At 40.9% G+C, this 18,846-nt stretch overlaps 1 protein-coding gene across 2 annotated transcripts; it reads right to left on the reverse strand.

Moving 5' to 3' along the window:
• Window positions 1-953: 953 nt before the first annotated feature.
• CTLA4 (cytotoxic T-lymphocyte associated protein 4) lies at window positions 954-6,440 on the reverse strand. 2 transcript variants are annotated; one of them, XM_060015589.1, is made up of 4 exons: window positions 6,332-6,440; window positions 2,870-3,217; window positions 2,304-2,413; window positions 954-1,058 (listed from the first exon to the last, which is right to left on the reverse strand). In XM_060015589.1, exons 1-4 carry the CDS (start codon window positions 6,438-6,440, stop codon window positions 954-956), a joined length of 672 nt encoding a protein of 223 aa, XP_059871572.1. The 2 variants fall into 2 exon arrangements, with proteins under 2 accessions (XP_059871572.1, XP_059871573.1); XM_060015590.1 differs by lacking the exon at window positions 2,304-2,413 and having other exon boundaries at window positions 1,003-1,058.
• Between the last annotated feature and the right edge of the window lie 12,406 nt (window positions 6,441-18,846).

Below are 18,846 nucleotides of genomic sequence, written 5' to 3' on the forward strand. Positions count from 1 at the left end.
TCTGTGGCATTAACCATGTGTAAGGAATTGGGGCCCCCATGGAACTGGAGCTTCCTTGAGGTTCATACCCACAAGACTCCTGAAATGAGCCATTTTCTCGACGATGATGGTGCTCTATCAAGTTAACTCAGATACCACCAGCTTTGGCTTCCTTGCAAACCAGTGGAAGGAGTTGGCATAAAAGCCCAAAGCCCATGTCAACACCAACTCAGCCCAACATGTCTGCAAGAATGAGCTATGACCTTATCCAGTTTCCAAGCCAGTTGGCAAGTGACCTTGTACTCTACCTGGTGTATTAGTGTCCTGAGTCTCTCCACAAAACTTCCCCTGAACCCATGGTGGGAAGACACTGCCGTATAGTGTTTATACTCAAACTACCAGCAAATACACAAAAGCACATGTGGCCCCCATGCACAATACTATCAAATAAAAAATACATATTGTTACAATACAACCTTTGGAATCACTGGCTAAAATATAGCCATGTGAGTATTTTTTAAGTCTTTATGTAATTATATATTTGTTAAGAAAAATAACAACAGCATAAAAATTTTACTTGAAAACATCATTTCAGCTATAAACTTCTCACAGGTAAATACAAGATGTATACAATACCATCCTCGCTCTTAATTCTTCCTTTGCTTTCTTGGGACTGTACCATTCCCTAACTCATGTCTTGACTCCACATTGTAATGCTGCATCCCAATATTGCTCCCAAGTGAGGGTTTTACTAAAATTGGATCAGATGTGACAGAACCAGCCCGGCTCTGTTTTTCTGCTCCTTTGTTTTAAATTGTAGTACGCTTAATTTGGGTTCTGCATCCTGCTTTATATTAAAGAGAGATGAATCCCCCAAAATATACAAACAAACAAAAATAGCTGGATAGCAAAAAGTTAGAATTGCCTCAGCTCTTACAAATTGGAACATAGTCTTTTTTCTTCATAATGGTCTCTCAATTGATGGGAATGAAATAAGGCTGAAATTGCTTTTCACATTCTGGCTCAGTTGGGGGCATTTTCACATAGACCCCTGTAGTAAGAGGGCTTCTTTTCTTTAGCTGCCAAACATTAAAAGAAACAGTAATTAGTATCGAGGAATACAGAAGCCACTTCTAACTATAATAGGATTCAACAAATATTGGGTTCCTACCCCACTGAAAAATAGATGTTCACAACATACAGAATTATAAGCCCCAGGAGATTTTCTTGATTCAGCCATTAAAATTCATTTCGGGTAAATAACTCTGTGCTATTGACTTAAGATAGAAATCATTTTCCCTGACTGGGAGATAGCAGAAAGAAACTTCAAGAAAGCTTTAGAAAGAACACCCAAAATGCCTATGATAATTGACTGGGTCTTGTTTGTGAGGGGATGAGCTGGATAAGATAATAAACTTCAATTATTCTCTTTGGGAGCAGTATGTCTCATCTCTACTCCTCACATACTCTTTATTACTTTTTTTCTCGGTCCACATTAGTTCCCAGTTTTTATCACCTCAGTAAATTGAGGTCTAGTCTACTAGTTAGTGTGGCACTTTGTAGTAAATGAGGTAGAAAGAAGCTACAGCGACAGAACAGACCGAGTAGAGGATCCTGGAATACAGTGTAGGGGCGCGGGAGGGAGAGAGGGAGGGAGTAAGGGAGTGGAAGAGAAGGGGAGGGAGAGAGGAAGGTGAGGGAGAGGTTTGTGAATGGCAAAGCCAGCCTCAGGCAAAGGAGGTTGCAAGCGACTGTCAGAAATCTTGACAGAAGTCCGGATTCCATACCTCTGCTTCTTCTACAACAACTGTAGTAAATGAAAACGGGGTTCTCATTTACTGGGCTGGAGAAGAGCATGAGGCTTGCCAGTCGAGCAGAATGGGTAACAGGGCGCCCTGGGCATGTGTTACGTGGATGCCTACAGCTTGGTCAAGGAAGGCTCAAGTAGAGGGACATTAACCACCCCTGCGGTCTTCTCCAGCAGCATTTTGCCCAACCTAATGTTTCAGGGTTATTAACTTAAGTACAATTGTCATGAAGATAAAGAGCAAAACAGCTGTCCCGTGTTGTTCAGCTACTCAAAATGAAACCCTATGCAAAATCACACAAACATTCAATGTCAAACACACTCATATAAAATATTAGTCATCCTGAAACCTCAAAGGCCAATGCCAAGGGTTCTAGTGTGTTCTTTACCACTGTCCTTCCTCTTCTTCATTTATCGCTTCATCTCAAGAAAACGCGACTCAACAGCATCATTTGGCCAGTTGTTATCACTAAAGGTATTCTGACCAAGGATGGCGCGTTAGCAGCACGGCACTCACCATTTTGCTCAAAGAAACAGCTGTGATGAGGAAGCTGTAGAAAAACAACCCTGAACTAACTGCTGCCAGGATCCAGAGGAGGAAATCAGAATCCGGGCATGGTTCTGGATCTGCAACAGAGAAGAAAGCATAATTTCCCTGAGATGCTTTCTAAATTCTAGGGCGGTACTCCCCCAACTGGTGAGAGAAGGAAAAAGTTCAAGCTTCCAGACCTTGATGTCCACCCCTAATTGGAATCGCTGGACCCCAGGTAAGTCTGACTGTTGGGGCTACTTTGCCAAGAGTTTCAGATCAAAGGCCAAGACCAAATTTCATGCTGGGTATCACTCCAGTGTGAGTGCCCCAACCTGCCGGGAGGAAACACACCTTCTCCAGCTCCTTTTATTTTATAAACAGAATGCCGTTTGCCTCGCCACCCATACTGAGTAGGACTCATGCAGTATGCCAGAGAACTCTTAAAGAGAATTCCCACAATCCTAAACATGAACGACCTGAAATCAAGGAGCAAAACTGTTTGCACACAGAGAAGAGACAGCAATGCAAAAGGCGTCGTCAATGATGCTCACCAATGACGTAAATTTGGGTTCCATTGCCCATGCCCACATAGTAGGGCGGCGGGTACATGAGCTCCACCTTGCAGATGTAGAGCCCGGAGTCCGTGGCCCTCAGCCCTTGGATGGTGAGGTTCACTTTGTTCCCACTGGAGGTGCCAGTGCAAGTGGAATCCTCCAGGAAGGTCAGCTCATCTTCCACCATATAGGTCGCGGCGCAGACTTCGTTCAGCTGGCCGCCTGCCTTCCGCAACACCGTCACCCGGACCTCGGCGGCTTTGCCTGACGACCCATATTCACAGACGAAGCTGGCAACACCCCGACTGCTGGCCAGCACCACTGCGGGCTGGGCCACGTGCACCCCTAAAGCAGGAAAACCAAAGGGAACTCAGTGAACTCATGCTTGCCCATGACCAGGTCCAGGCAAAACCCTCAGGCCGGGCAAAGTTGATCTTTGATGACCCCCTCCAGTTTCACCTGTCAGCCTTTCTCTCCCCCCATCAACAAACTCATCACCCTCCCCTACCCCTTTCCTTCTCCACCCACCCCAGCACCCCCTCCATCTCGCCACTGTCTTCCGGTTACTCTCCATGAAGGTGCTTCCTTATTGGAAAACAGTGCCTTGACGGCAGTTGTCTGTGGCATGAAGAACACTGATGTGACAAAGAGAAGGGCTGGCTCTACCGTGAAATAGGTGATTTGGGGAAAGCCATGCCTCCCCCGTGGACTTCATTTTTCCCTCACATGCAAAAGAGGGGATTAGATCAGATGACATCAGAGTGCCTTCCCACTCTGGTATTCTAAGGTTATGATAGAGCTGTGGGACCTATAAGAGTAGTAGGGGAAAGTTTGGAGGCTGAGGTATAGAGTCTTGCTTTATCCCTCAAAGTATACCTTAATAACCTCTACCCGCATTGATCTGGCCCTGGACCTCAATCGCCCACGAGGAGCTGAGTCTTGGCCCATGGTGCCGGCCACCCCCTTCCCTGCATTATCACCAGAGAATGAGGGATGCTGCTTGATGAAGGAAGCCACCGAGCCGAGGGCACCGGGTCATTTCCTCTGTAGGCTGAGGCAACCCTGCTGTTCACTTCTATGGGCTTCCCCTGCCACTGTCATCACCTCTTCCACCGCCCTCTCTCCTTCACTCGAACACCTTGTGTTCCTTTGTTCTTTTCCCTCTGGCTTTTACAGGAGAAGGGAGGCCAGCTCTCCATACAAAAGGGCTCACATCGTCTAAAAAATAGTGGCTTCATGACAAATTACTTTCCTGTAACTAACTGGGCCCCTCTCTAGTCAATCAATCACACAAGTGACACTCAAAACTTGAATTAAACCATGTCACTCATTCTGTTCAAACCCTTTCATGCCTTATATACCGCTGATTACAAAAACAAATAACTTTCACTGTGTCTCCATAAGCTGATCCTATCTTACCACTCCAATCTGAGCTTCCAGGACACCTCTTCCTGTGCATAAATCACTTTATTCTGAAAACATTAGTCCTTTCCCCCAGGCACCTGTAGTAGGCAACCTGTGCCCTTAGAAGAGAGAATAACACGGCAGCAGCCATTGCCATGGTTAATCCAGCAGCCTTGGTTGGCTAGACAGTAGTTTTCTTTCCCAACCCTCATTTCTGTCTATCAGAGATGCCCTCTGAGCCTCCTTTGTACTATTATAACTCCACCGCAGTACTTAATCAAATTCAGCCCTGTATTAAAGGTTTTTTGTGCATTAATCATTATATCCTGCCCATTTGTTGTGTTGACTCTAAGCTTAAAGAAGACCAAGTTTCCTGCCCTCCGCCGAGGCAAGCTCCCAATTATCACCACTAAATCTGGTTACACAATTTTCCAATATCCACCATGGGAGGATCCCAGTTACAGGTTGAGATAAATTTTCTTAAAAGTAAATTTGATTATTTCTCTGGTATTTAACCGTACATGTTCAAAACATGTAAAATAAGAAAATGTGTATGAATATTTCTTATACAGTAAAAATTAATAATCAAATATCTTTTGAGCACCTACTTTGTATAAACCACTTGGTTTTTCAACCGAGAAACTCTAGAGGGAGAGAAGGTTGAAATTCACCTTCTGGTAAAACAGTCACCATTTCACACCATTGTAACAGACCAAGTATCAGCCTCTAAAGAGCTTTATTTCATCTGAAAACTGGGGAATCTGCACCTAAAGTCCAGAGATAAGTCAGGAGGCAATTAAGTATCTTATCCCAAACAGACCTATGGCTCTTTCTTTCTTTCATTCTTTTGTTCTTTCTTCCTTTCTTTTTTTCATTTATTTTTGTTTGTTTGTTTTACTACTTCAAATTGCTTTCGTTTTTTTAAATAATTAGCTAACTCTAGAGTTGATTAAGAGGACCCTAAAACCCTGCATTGAGTAAAGAATGCTGAAAGTTTAAACAAGCAGGCTAACCCGTTTATAAAAGTGGATCAGAGGACCTTAAAACCTTGAATTGGGTAGGAAAGAAACTTCCCATAATTTGCCTAAATCAGTGTTCTTCAAAAAGGGAAATTTTTTTTTTTTTACATCTTTATTGGAGTATAATTGCTTTACAATGGTGTGCTAGTTTCTGCTTTATAACAAAGTGAATCAGTTATACATATACATATGTTCCCATATCTCTTCCCTCTTGCATCTCCCTCCCTCCCACCCTCCCTATCCCACCCCTCTAGGTGGTCACAAAGCACCGAGCTGATCTCCCTGTGCTATGCGACTGCTTCCCACTAGCTATCTATTTTACGTTTGGTAGTGTATATATGTCCATGCCACTCTCTCATTTTGTCCCAGCTTACCCTTCCCCCTCCCTATATCCTCAAGTCCGTTCTCTAGTAGGTCTGTGTCTTTATTCCCATCTTACCCCTAGGGTCTTCATGACATATTTTTTTTCTTAAATTCCATATATATGTGTTAGCATACAGTATTTGTCTTTCTCTTTCTGACTTAAGATGTGGCACACATATACAATGGAATATTACTCAGCCATAAAAAGAAACGAAATTGAGCTATTTGTAATGAGGTGGATGGACCTAGAGTCTATCATCCAGAGTGAAGTAAGTCAGAAAAAGGGAAATCTTGAGCTAACCCTGATTCCAAGCCCAAATGGATTTAGGATGGTGGGTATCTTTGCTCTCTTAAATCACTTAACTTTGCAGTATTTTCTTCTCATCTTATAGAAGTATCTGAAATTGCTCATGTCTCCCAGACCAACTCACACGTATTCATTAAGCTCCCACTCCATGCCCAGCAAACTGCTAAGAGCTGTGTCTCGGCTGATTTGCTGCTGTCGGCTGTCCCCTGCCTGCCTTGGAATACAGAGCTGCCCACGCCAGGAGATTGGAGTCTCACCTTTAGCTTCTGGATTTGCTATAAATCACTGCCCTTGACTGCTAAAAGGAATGAAACCCAGGTGGGAGAAACACCTCCTCCACCTCCATGCTCCAATAGCCTCACTCACCTTTAGAGAAAACGGGGATGAAGAGAAGAGAAAACAGGGCAGTACAGGGCCAGGTCCCAGAAGCCAGGTCCAGCCGAGCCCCATGACTCTGGAAGCCAAAGCAAGCCATGGCTTTATGGGAGCGGTGTTCAGGTCTTCAGGAAGCAGAGCGAAAACTTTCAGGATCCTGAAGCTTTGAAATGTGTTTGAACCCACACAGAATCAAGGACTTTATATAGCAGGCTTTGATCCCAGGTATGTACTACACATGTGCACACGCAGAAGGCACCTGAATTTCTAGCCTTTTTGTTTTGGTTTTACGAGAAAGGAAGCCGTGGGTTTAGCTGTTACGTCGAAAAGATAACCTCAAATACTCAAAGTAAAACTGAACAAAACAAGCCAATCCATGGATGGAAAATGCACTCAATTTGAAACTGAAGCTTCTTGTTCATTTTGAGGATAAGTGGAGACTTGGAGAATTTCCTGGAGTGCAGGAGTCCCCCTAAGTCCCAGTTTTATCCAATTGTCTAGGCATATTTTACGACCCAATTTATTTCATTGACACGCGCCCCCCACCCCCAACAAAAACCTGCTAAGTTGCTGGCTCTCTGAGCCCTTGTGCTAAAGACAGAATTAGTCTGGGCATCATTAATGAAGGCTTTGCATTCCACCTGTGAGGCACCATCTTTGGCACGCTTTGCAAATCAGAGTTTATTTCTCCTAGCTCCATTTAAGATTTTTGTTAGGAGAAAATACCAAAATCACAAGAAATAAATTGATCTGCCTCTGGTTTTGCAGGAAAGAATTCTGGTGCTCTTGAAAGCCTTAACTCAACAAAGACAAAACAGAATTGAAGAAGAAAAAGTCAATGAAAAAGATCCAAGAAATTCAAACCTTCCATCAGAGAATAGACTCTTTTTTCCTAATGGGAAGTTTTCAAGCAGAAAATCCAAGGACTGAGGTGAAATATGACTGAAGTTCTTAAATTTATGAAAGTCGCAGACAGAGCAAATGTTCATCCTCTAAGAAAATACTAAGCACCAGAGACTAACCCACTCTTAAAACTGAGGACTTTTCTTATATTTCAACGATGAAAGACACATTTATTGAGAGCCTATGATATGCCAGAAATTGTGTGTGTGTAGGACTGAATGACGACAAAACAAAAAAGTAGTCAATGCCTCAAAGGACTTCCAGAAGACCGACACACGAGCAGACAGTATGGTGTTTGCTTCCTGCAGCCCTTCATGGTTTCCCTTGTCCAGACTCCTCAGCACAGCAAAGGAGGCTGTGTAGAGTACGGGCCTGACGCCTCTCTTCTTAGACTATCTTCCAGCATCCCCTCACATGCCCCCTTCCTCTGCTCGTCATCTCTCCAACACACCTCTTTCAGGTTTCATCAGCTTAACCAACATTGTTCCTACTGCCTTCTCCCTCCCATTATCTTGTTTTATCCTCCAGCTGTTAGCTAAGGTGCCACCTCTCTCCTGACCTGCCTCTTTCCCATACTCCTCAAACTCCTTATGTAAGCCTTCAAACCCCACCTGAAATGCCAGCAGGCAGTAACAACTTAAAGGACGCTTACTAAGGGCCACATCCAGATACAAAAGTGAAAAATGTATGTTCCTAATCTTGAGAGGAAGTCACAGCAGTCACAAGGCAGACATTTAAACCCATGATCATGAAATTGTGGATAAATGCTGAAGTTGAAGTATTGCTGAAGACATAAAGGGGCAGAAGCCGTTGGTTCAGCCTGTGGAAGTCAGAAAGCGCTTCTCAGAGAAGTAAACGCTGAACTTTTTGTTAAGGACAAGGGGCAAGAGGCGGGTATTCAGACCAGAAAAACAGCGTGTGCCAGGCTAGAAAGGGCGTAAAGCATTCATTACAGCCAGAGAACAAGCCTGGTATGGGGCTCACCAGTACGTGGAAGACTAGGTTCATAGTCTTCAATGCACCACAAGGAGCAAATAGGCATGATTAAGTGCACATTTTAGGGAGATTCCCCCGGCACAGGAGGAGGGGTGGTGAGGATGAGTTCAAGGAGGAAGAAGATATAACCAGGAAAACCAAGGAGGAGACTATTGCAATACCACGGGCAACCAGGAATTGGCAGACTGTTTTCTGTAAAGGGTCAGACCGTAAATATATTGGGCTTTGCAGGCCAAACAGAGTGGTCTCTGTTGCCACTACTCAACGCTGCTGTGGTAAGGTGAAAGCAATCACAAAAAATATGTAAATGAATGGGCATGGCTGTGTTCCAATAACACCTTATTTTTAATGTCAATCATACCTCAATTTAAAAAAGAAATATTTACAAAAACAGATGGAGGCTGGATTTGGCCTCCCGGCCATGGTTTGCCAACTCCAGGTCTAAACTAAGGCAATGACAGCAGTGGTGACAAGGTCCCTAAGGGGGCTAATCCTCAAGCGGTGAGTGGATGGAGGAGTTTAGGGTGACACCAGATTTATGGCTTGGTGCTGCCAGGAATTGTTCAAATGTTTGTCAAGTTTTATCTGATTCAAGTCTCCAAACCATCCTACAAGGCAGGGATTATTGGCTTTCCCAATTTATAGAGGAGAAAACCAAAGCACTGAGAGTTAAGGAGGCTTATCCAATCCCCCATCGTTGGTAGGAGAGCCAGGATTTGAAGTCAATGATGCCGTTAATCACTATACTAAAGCAAAGGCTTTGAAGCCGAAGAGAACTGGATTTGAATCCTAGCATGAAGACTTGCTAGCTGATTATCTGGGGCTAAGGGCCCAATGGCCTTCAGAAAATAGCTGCAATTCTATTGTAAGGATTTCATGAGATAATGCATGTAACGTATATAAAAGACCTATTACGGAGGCTGGCCACTCAGTAACTAGGAGTCCTTTTTATTACAGAGTCACTGAGAAAACAGAAGTGTAATTTACTGGAATAGAAAATAGAAGAAGAGCAGATCAGGAAGTGAAGATGATGAGTTCCATTCGGGCATGTTGACTTTAAGGTATCCACAGATGGTAACATGGAGACCCTCAAAAGCAACCGCCAGTGTGGACCTGGAGCACGGGAGATAGAGCCAAGCTAAAGATATCAGCTTCGGCAACCATGAAGCCACAGGTAAAAATCTCACAGTGCCGAGGCACGTGATGAGCACACTAGAAACATTTTAATAGATAAATGACTGAAAACAGTTTAACATAAAAAGAGATGAGGGTCGTAGTAGAAACTTTTGAAGAACTCTTACCAGCTCCCCTAATTATACTTTTATGAGACTATTTCTGCCAAACAACAGTTGTAAAAACCACTGGGTGAAAGGATGTTGGTGAAAAAGATATATTCACATATATCCTCCCGTAGATGACTTGATAATTACAAAGGGGAGAGAATAATGGATAAATCTAGCATATACTGCCATAACCAAGTGATCAAACTGAAGATCGCCTATGATGGGCATTCTGACATCAAGTCCAGATGCAATACACTGAGAAGAACACACCTCTGTAGTATTATTGCCAAAATTGCTTAAACTGAATCTAATTATGAAAAAAACAACTAGAAAAATCCATAGTGGGAACATTCTGCAAAACAACTGGCCTTCAAAACTGGCCTTAATATCATGAAAGATTAAAAAATAAAAAACCTGAAAAACTGTTGTAGATTAAAGGCGATTAAGGAGGCATGACAACAAGATCCAATGTGTAATCCTTGATTGAAAAAAATCAACTATAAAGCATATTGTTGAGAAACTTGGGCAAATTTGAATACAGACTATATTTGATAATAGTATTGCATTAATTTTAAATTTGCTGAGTGTTATCATCTTATTGGGGTTATGTAGGGAAATGTCTTTGGGGGTGATATTTGCTTAAATATTTAGGGATAAAGTCTCAGGATGTTGGCAAATAACTCTCAAATGGTTCAGCAAAAATATGTGTATATGTTTGTGTCATCAGAGAGAAAGAATAATAATAATAGAACAACAGTGACAAAATGTTAACAACTGGAGAATCTAGGTGAAGGTTATATCACTGTGTGCATAATACTTTTCTTATAAATTTTTTGTGAGACTGAAAATTTTCAAAATCAAAAGTTGAAATTAGAAATTATAGGGCCGCTATTAATATGGTAGGCACTATAGCACAGATAAGCAAACTGAAATTTAGAGAGAGGAGGTGACTTGTTCAAGGTTATTCTCCAACCCCTTCCCTCACAGCCATTCTCCATGTGGGAGACAGACCCCCACAGAAGATTGGGTTCTCAGGCAGGTTAGCTTCCTGGAGGGATCAGCTGATTTGAGGCACCAGCGGAAGATCAGAGAGCATGAGGATGGAGGTTGGGGTATTTCTTCCCGGCTCTTTCCCAGATTCAGACCCTGTCTCTGGTAGTGACAGTAGCTCTGTACAACTGTGGTTCCTGTCGGGTACCCCCACTTCTATGATGCCAATTCTCACTATCTCTTCCCCTGCTTTTTTCAGTCCTGTAAGTGGTATCAGCTTCCACTGTTTCTAGAGTCTGAGAGCATTAATATCATCTGCCCCTGCCCTCCTTAAGACCTCTAAAATACAGTGACCCCTGAATGATAGGGGTTTGAACTGAATGGTCCATTTATATGCAGATGTTTTCAATCATAAACACTACAGTACCACACCATGCTCAGTTGGTTGAATCCACAGAAGCTGAACCACAGGTATGGAGGAACCATGGATACCAAATGTTGACTCTAAATTATTTGTAGATTTTCCCAAACTCCTGCATTGTTTAAGGGTCAACTGTAGTCCTTTCACTGAGTCTCTTATTTGAACCACCTGTTTCCTGTAGAGTCTCTGATTGACCCAGTCCCTCAGCTAGTAGGTGGTGAAAACTGGATTTAAATCCTGATCTCATCCCGCCCAGTACTTCTTTTCCCCTATTATGTCATGTACAGTAATAATATGTCTTGTCATACCATTTGTATTTATTACAGTTGTGGGCAATTCTGTCTCCTTTATTTCAAACTCTATTGATAATTCCATCTTGCACCCTCACGCCACTCCTAGCAACTAACTAGGACCTCCTTTGTACATAACAAATGGTGGAGGATTTCTGCATTTCAATTTTGTTCTCAACACTTTTTCTGTCTCTTGCATCTCATTTCCAGCTCTGGGAGAAGTACGAATAAGTAAGGATTCCATCAGAGGACTGACAGACACCAAGGAGCCCAGCACAGTGCTTAAGAGCATGGCTGGAGTCAGACAGACTTGAGTTCAAATCCTGACTCCGCTGCTTACTAGATGTATCCTGGGTGAGGTTTTCGAACTTCTCTGATCCCCAGCTATCTCATCTATAAAATTTGGCTAGTTATATAACCATCTTATAGGGTTATTGTAATGATGGTTATTGGCATTCAACTATGCCCATAAATTGTTGAAAACTGGACCTAGAATACAGTACGTGCCTGGTAAACGTTAACTCATCTATTAAATACAGAGAAAACTATGGATTTCAAAATTCAGCTGTTATATAAAGCCTTCTTTCATTATCAGCGCTAGTGAATGGATGGTATATTAGACTAACTTTCTTTCTAAAACTCACACATTTATTGAATTTCTGCTGCTGTCATTGTCTCTATCAGTATCTGGAACCAAATAGCTTATTATTTGCTACCTGATTGAGTCTGAAAACTCACAACGCTAGGCATAATCTAAGATTTCTCCATTGTGAGATCTCAATTATTCAGTGGTTGAATATTTAAATGTCTAAGCGTGCCGCATCCTTGGATGTTTTCATTTCAGGGTAGGAAGGGGAAAATCAATTTTGTTATTTACTTTTACCACTCCAATTAGAAAAGAAAGGTTGGTGGTAAAGGAAATGAAAATAATTGGCTAAAATTAGGGTTCGGGGATTCACTGTGATTTCATTTCCTCACCATCTTCCTATATCCTACTAGTTTGACTAAACCCCAGACTGGTTTTGTAGTACTCTTAGTGGTTACTGGATTTGAAAGATCTCTCAAGATTTGCATAATTCACAATGATGCCTAGAGTGGAGTGCCTTCAGAATTCCAGAGGAGATATGGGTCGGGTAGGGTAACTGTGTTGTTTTACTTAATTGTAAAACTCCTCTGAATTTGTAAAGCTCATCTTGAGCTTAACTGAACTTTTAAAGGTTTTTATTTTTTCTGAACCTTCTCCTAATTATCCTTTCCCCAACTGGTACACCACCAACCACCCCCCAACCAAAAAAAAAAGAAAAACACCTTTTGTTGAAAGATTTGCACCTGGCATTGACTGTGGTACATACTGCAAAACATCCTTTGCTTGATGGTTTCAGACGTAACGGGTAGAATGAAAAGTCTATATTTGCATAGCGTGCAGTTTCAGGACATCCCGTTACGTTGAGCCTATAATCATGCCTAATTAAGGTTATATACTCTGTGTTTTTATGGTAATTAGCTCATCACAGTACATCTCCTTTCAAAATCGACTTCAAAGGAAAAAGAAAATCATCTACCAAAGTGATTGCTAAAGAAGGATCTAACAATCATCTCACTGCGAAAGAGAGTTAAAGAGAAAGGAAATGATATGCAAAGTGACTGGAAAGAAATTTTAGCTTCATTACCATTAAAGGGTGAAAATATGGGCTGGGCAAGAACTTACTTAAATAAATGTGGTAGGTGAATTTTCAGTCCCTAGGAAACTGTAATCTACATCATAAAGTCAGGTAAAAATGGACGGTTCTGAGCTGTGGACTTTCTGCCAGTCCCTTAGCGGGGAAATAGAGTAGACTCCTGCTGGCTTTTTAGTCTACATTGTCCCCTCGCTGGGGGGAAAGTGGAAACTGTTGTCAGGGAAGCAAAGCTTTATTTGGTGGTCTGGATGACAAAATGCAATGCAGGGGCTGCTTCAGCTGAAGGTTAATCCTCACCTATCAGAGCTTTACTTATGCAGAGATGAAGACAGATATTTTTGAATGAATAAATGACAAAGTCAACTGTGACTACAGCCATCACAAAGTAATGTGAAGGGGGAATCTATGTTCTAATTACCCAAGCTCCTTACTTCGTATGATTGAGTGCTTTTGAATATCTTACCTCCATTTATGGATAATGATCTCATATTTCTGGTTTCAGCCATTATCATCACTGATTATCTCTCAATCTTCTTAGCTTCTCACACCTAAAAAGTACAATTAAAGTTAACTGTGTTTTATCCTTAATCCTTCACCCCTGTTGCAACACAGCCAGCCATGAATATTTTAGGTAAGTGACTTTATCAAAAACCAAGAATAGAAGTTTTCAAAATATCAATAGATGATACTTTTATAGATTGGATAACCGATGCTGAGAAGTAAATTGGCTTGCCCAGGATCACACATCTAAGCCTTATTCCTTCATCATCAAGGACAAATAGACAGAAAGGGATGGATAAATAGTCCAATATTTAACCTGTGATGCTGCACCCCAGCTCTCTTCACCTGAATGGTACTCAAGAGCCTGCCTGATTCCCATTTAGGACAAGTTGAGATGACCCAGTATCATTTCCATTTTACAAAAGAAGAAACTGCACAAGTCACTGTTTACTTGCCTCAGTGAAAGAGGAAGAAACCTTGGAGTATGACTCAAAATTGTCTTTAATGCTGAATAACCCACCCGACACCCAAATAGTTGCTAGCTATAAATAGTGGACATTGGAACTGTCAAATATTTAATGGAACCCATTTTTCCCATGATATTTGTGGCTGGGTAATCTCAGCCTGAAGCACTTATTTCAGATCCTTGGTGACAGAGACAATCATTGTTTTCATATTTTGAGCTGTGTTATTTCAAGCCCTGCTGCTACTGCAGCATTTATGATTTCAGGCCATGACCTCCTCCACACATCCAGTTCAAAGGAAACTGTTATATTCACACCTTGAATACGGAAAAGGAGCATCTTTAGTCCTTTGCAGTGTGAGTGATAACAACTATGATGATGGAGAAAGGTGTGTTAGATGATAAGGAACACCACGGGTTTGCACAGCATGTTGCAGGCACTGAATCCTAGAGGAAATGTGAGTTCTGCTCTCCCATTTTATAGATGGTAAACAAAGGCCCAGGGAGGCAGACTGATCTACCCAAAATTACATGCACATCCTGTTAGTAGCAGAACCAAGATGAGAGCCCAAAAGTCCTTAACTCTAGTTTAATTCGCTTCTCATGCCTTCACCATCATTCCCCATCTTCCCAAGCCCTACTAAATTAACAGGGCTTCTGACTCTAATTTCCTGCTAGTTTGCAACTTGAAACCCAGCCCCATCAGACTTCCTGGTGGGGCTTGGGTACCCAAAAACACAAATCAGCAAATCAGATTTTATTTAAATTAAAAAAAAATCATGGTCTTATAGCAACACTAATCACAATAGCCAAAAGATGGAAACAACCCAAGTGTTCATCAACTGATGAATAGATAAACAAAATGAGGTATATCCATACAATTGAATACTATTCGGCCATAAAAAGGAATGAAGTACTGACGTATGCTACAACACGGATGAACCTTGAAAACATTATGCTGAGTAAAAAAGGCCATCCGTTATATAATCCTATTTGTATGAAATATCCAAAATAGACAAGTCCATAGAGACAGAAAGCAGTCTATGGATGGCCAGGGACAGGGGGGAGAATCAGGAAATGAAGAATGACTGCTTGACGGGTATAGGATTTCTTCTGGGGGTGATGAAAACGTTCTTGAACTAGACAGTAGTGATAGTTGCACAACATAGTGAATGTATAAATACCTGAATCGTACACTTTAAAATGGTTAAAATGGTAAATTTTATGTTATGTTTATATTTACCATACACACACACAAATATATGGTCATGCCAATGGATTCGGGTGGCATTCACCATCTTAAAAAGCGTATCATTGACATGGCCATACTTTTTTGTTCTTCTCTGAGTGTTTGCGTCTGTTCTTCTCTGAGTGTAATCTGGACACAACACATAGCCAATTTTGCTTCTTTCCGAGAGTAAAAGGGATGATTGTGGGTGGAACTTTCATAAAATTCCACAAAGCTCTTAATAACTGGTAAACATGTCATTATCTGGCTGAGGCAAGGGAGAAAAGATTCTGGTTACTCCTCACCACCTCCAATTCTGACCACACGCCACACTGAACCATTTACCAACCAGAATCTAAAATATGCATCATTTGGCTCTACCTTCTCCTGGGCACAATTTTCTAATAGGTTACTTGGTTGTAGAAAAACTAAATGAGATAGAGGGAGGCCATGGCAGGAAACTTTGGCTCAGTGAACTGTATTATTCAAGCATGCTTTAGGAGAAAATCATTTAGAAGCAGTTGGTTACATTTAGCAGCTTTTGTTAGCAGGCTCTATTTCATGGATTCTGCTCCAAGAGGAAACTCTCTGGCCCAGAGCTTCATCCATGAGTAGGAAGCTAAATAATGGCACCTACTTGGTCACATCAGGGCCTGTTGAAGGCAGCAAGGGTGATACACCATGACTAAAACCCAGGGTCTTTAGGTTTTGTCTGGCACATGTGTAGAGCCCAGTTTCTGTACTCATCTAAGAGAATCATGTTACAGCAATGAAGCTGCCTTTAAAACCCTGAGGAATCCATTTCTTGTGTTTTTGTTAATTCTCAACATTATTTAAATTCAGCCTGATCACATAAAGTTCTTGCCATTTTTTTACATTGGTTGAGAAATGCTGACAAGTAGAAAATACCAGAAACATTTTTTTCCTGTCCTCCCCAAATATAAGAAGGTCAAGAAGCATTGGTCAACTATCTCCCCTGCATTTCACCCTCTGGATAAGAGAGACAGACGTGTGCTTAAAACCAAATGAATTTGTTAGGAATTTTTGATTCACAATATAGAAAAGAGCTAAAGGAAGTTATGACTTATAAATATCAAGTCTTTGCTACTGGAGTTTATTATCTTGATTTACAGGTTAAATTCAGTAACCAAGTTTATGGTGATAAATATTGTTGAGTAAATACATTTTTTTCCTCATCATTTGGAACCACTCTTTTCATTTGAGAAAATAAATCACTTCTCAGTTCTCTGGCTTGCTCTCTAGATATACAGGCCTTCTTTTAACTAGCGTCATAAAATGTCTATGTTAAGTGAATGTCATTTGTATAATCTGAACATATTGATTAACTTCAAAATCTCTTATAGCAAAGAAAAACTTGGGGAAACATCCTCAGGATTTTTATGAGAATGGGAGTAAAGAGGAAGATGAAAAGAAAGAAGAAGAGAAATGAGAGACAAATGGATGGAGCAGAGGAAGGCAAAACAGAAACTTTTTTTAATATATCTTTATTGGAGTATAATTGCTTCAAAATGTTGTGTTAGTTTCTGCTGTATAACAAAGTGAATCAGCTATACGCACACACATATCCCCATATCCCCTCTCTCTTGTGACTCCCTTCCACCTTCCCTCTCCCACCCCTCTAGGTGGTCACAAATCATGGAGCTGATCTCCCCATGCTGTGCGGCAGCTTCCCACCAGCCATCTGTTTTACATTTGTTAGTATATGTATGTCATTGCTACTCTCTCACTATGTCCCAGCCTCCCCTTCCCCGCTGTGTCCTCAAGTCCGTTCTCAACATCTGCATCTTTATTCCTGCCCTACCACTGGTTCATCAGTACCATTTTTCTAGATTCCATATATGTGCATTAGCATACGGTATTTGCTTTTCTCTTTCTGACTTACTTCACTCTGTATGACAGACTCTAGGTCCACTCACCTCACTACAAATAACTCAATTTCATCCCTTTTTATGGCTGAGTAATATTCCATTGTATATATGTGCCACATCTTCTTAATCCATTTGTCTGTCGGACATTTAGGTTGTAACCATGTCCTATTGTAAATAGTGCTGCAATGAACCATGTCCTATTGTAAATAGTGCTGCAATGAACATTGTGGTACATGTGTCTTTTTGAATTATTATTTTCTTAGGGTATACACCCAGTAGTGGGATTGCTGGGTCATATGGTAATTCTATTTTTAGTTTTTTAAGGAATCTCCATACTGTTCTCCATAGTGGCTGTATCAAATTACATTCCCACTTACAGTGCAGGAGGGTTCCCTTTCTCCACACCCTTTTCAGCATTTATTAAAACAGAAACTTTAAATGAAAGATAGTTTGCATATATTCAAAAAAGTATCAATTCTGACCTACCTGACAGAATTAATCAACAATCAGAGAACACTGGTTTTGATTGTGGGTGGAACTTTCATAAAATTCCACAAAGCTCTTAATATCATAAAACCCCAAAAAAGATGCTCTGTTAGATGTTTATATACAAAGAATGTACAGATAATGTCACTCTAGTACTAAATTTAGCAAATAAAATTGATAGTAATTGATAAGACTGATTCATAGAAACATATTTTAAGCCTTTAACTCAAATTACCACAGTATAAATGTTTTTTTTAACTCACTAGCTTAAAAGTCAGGAAACTCTTGCTTAGATTTAACCACATTTCTATTGACACTGGCTTAGCTAATAAAGTTTTAAGATTTATAGCAGTTTGGGATGTACCAAGATTTAATGCCGCAAAACCAGTTGTTCTGGCAGAGAGGCCTCAATTTGAAGCTTTAAAGATTGAAAACCAATCAACAAAATTCACAAATTATTTTCTATAAAATATTTTTAATAACTTCTGAGTTAGTTAATCTTTCCCACTGTGTCTCCCAGCAAACATTCAGCCAAGATAAAACACATCAGGGGAAGATAAAGACTTTCTCATGCTCCCTAATTCCAACTTATTGAGTCAGACTTTAGTTATAGTACATAAGAGATAAAATGCATAAAATGGGGCTTCCCTGGTGGTGCAGTGGTTGAGAGTCCGCCTGCCGATGCAGGGGACACGGGTTCGTGCCCCGGTCCAGGAAGATCCCACATGCCGCAGAGCGGCTGGGCCTGTGAGCCATGGCCGCTGAGCCTGCGCGTCCGGAGCCTGTGCTCCGCAACAGGAGAGGCCACAACAGTGAGAGACCAGCGTACCGCACCAAAAAAAAAAAAATGCATAAAATGGTGGCATGGGATTTAAGAGTTTGGAGTTATAGATGTGGCTTTGATGCTACCTAAGTGGAAACCACTTTAGTCATATAATTTCACTAGAGTTTAATTTTCTCATCTATGAAAATGAGGAGGCCCAATTAGGAAGAATCTCTAATTTTCATGATATGTAAGTGGAAAAAACAGGTTAGAAAATTGTATTTAGAATATGATCCATTTTGTAAAAATAAAGTGAAAATACATGCAGAATTTTATACAGCAACATGTTAATGGTGATTACATAGAATTTTAATTTTCTTATTTTATCTACCTCTATTTTCCATTTTTATGAATGTACCTGTACTATTTGTGATCAGAAAAACAGATAAGATATTGCAAACAATAAAACTTAAAAGTCTTGTTAATGTTTATAGAGCACTAAGTGTATGCCAAGTTATCAGAACTTTAGCATTCCTATTTTTGTAAAAAGTTTAAAGGAGATAAGATATGGATATAGCTTCCTTTTCATGCAGGTATTTGAAATTCAAGATAAG

The sequence above is a fragment of the Delphinus delphis genome, chromosome 7, assembly GCF_949987515.2.
Source record: "Delphinus delphis chromosome 7, mDelDel1.2, whole genome shotgun sequence".
NCBI lineage: Eukaryota > Metazoa > Chordata > Mammalia > Artiodactyla > Delphinidae > Delphinus > Delphinus delphis.

Excerpts from the sequence above, each read along its gene's own strand:
- CTLA4 (XM_060015589.1), bottom strand. The coding sequence starts at position 6,440 with ATGGCTTGCTTTGGCTTCCAGAGTCATGGGGCTCGGCTGGACCTGGCT. Across the intron at positions 2,414-2,869 it reads AACCCAAATTTACGTCATTG|ATCCAGAACCATGCCCGGAT; the intron begins GTGAGCATCATT and ends TCTCTGTTGCAG. Across the intron at positions 1,059-2,303 it reads CTGTTTCTTTGAGCAAAATG|CTAAAGAAAAGAAGCCCTCT; the intron begins GTGAGTGCCGTG and ends AATGTTTGGCAG.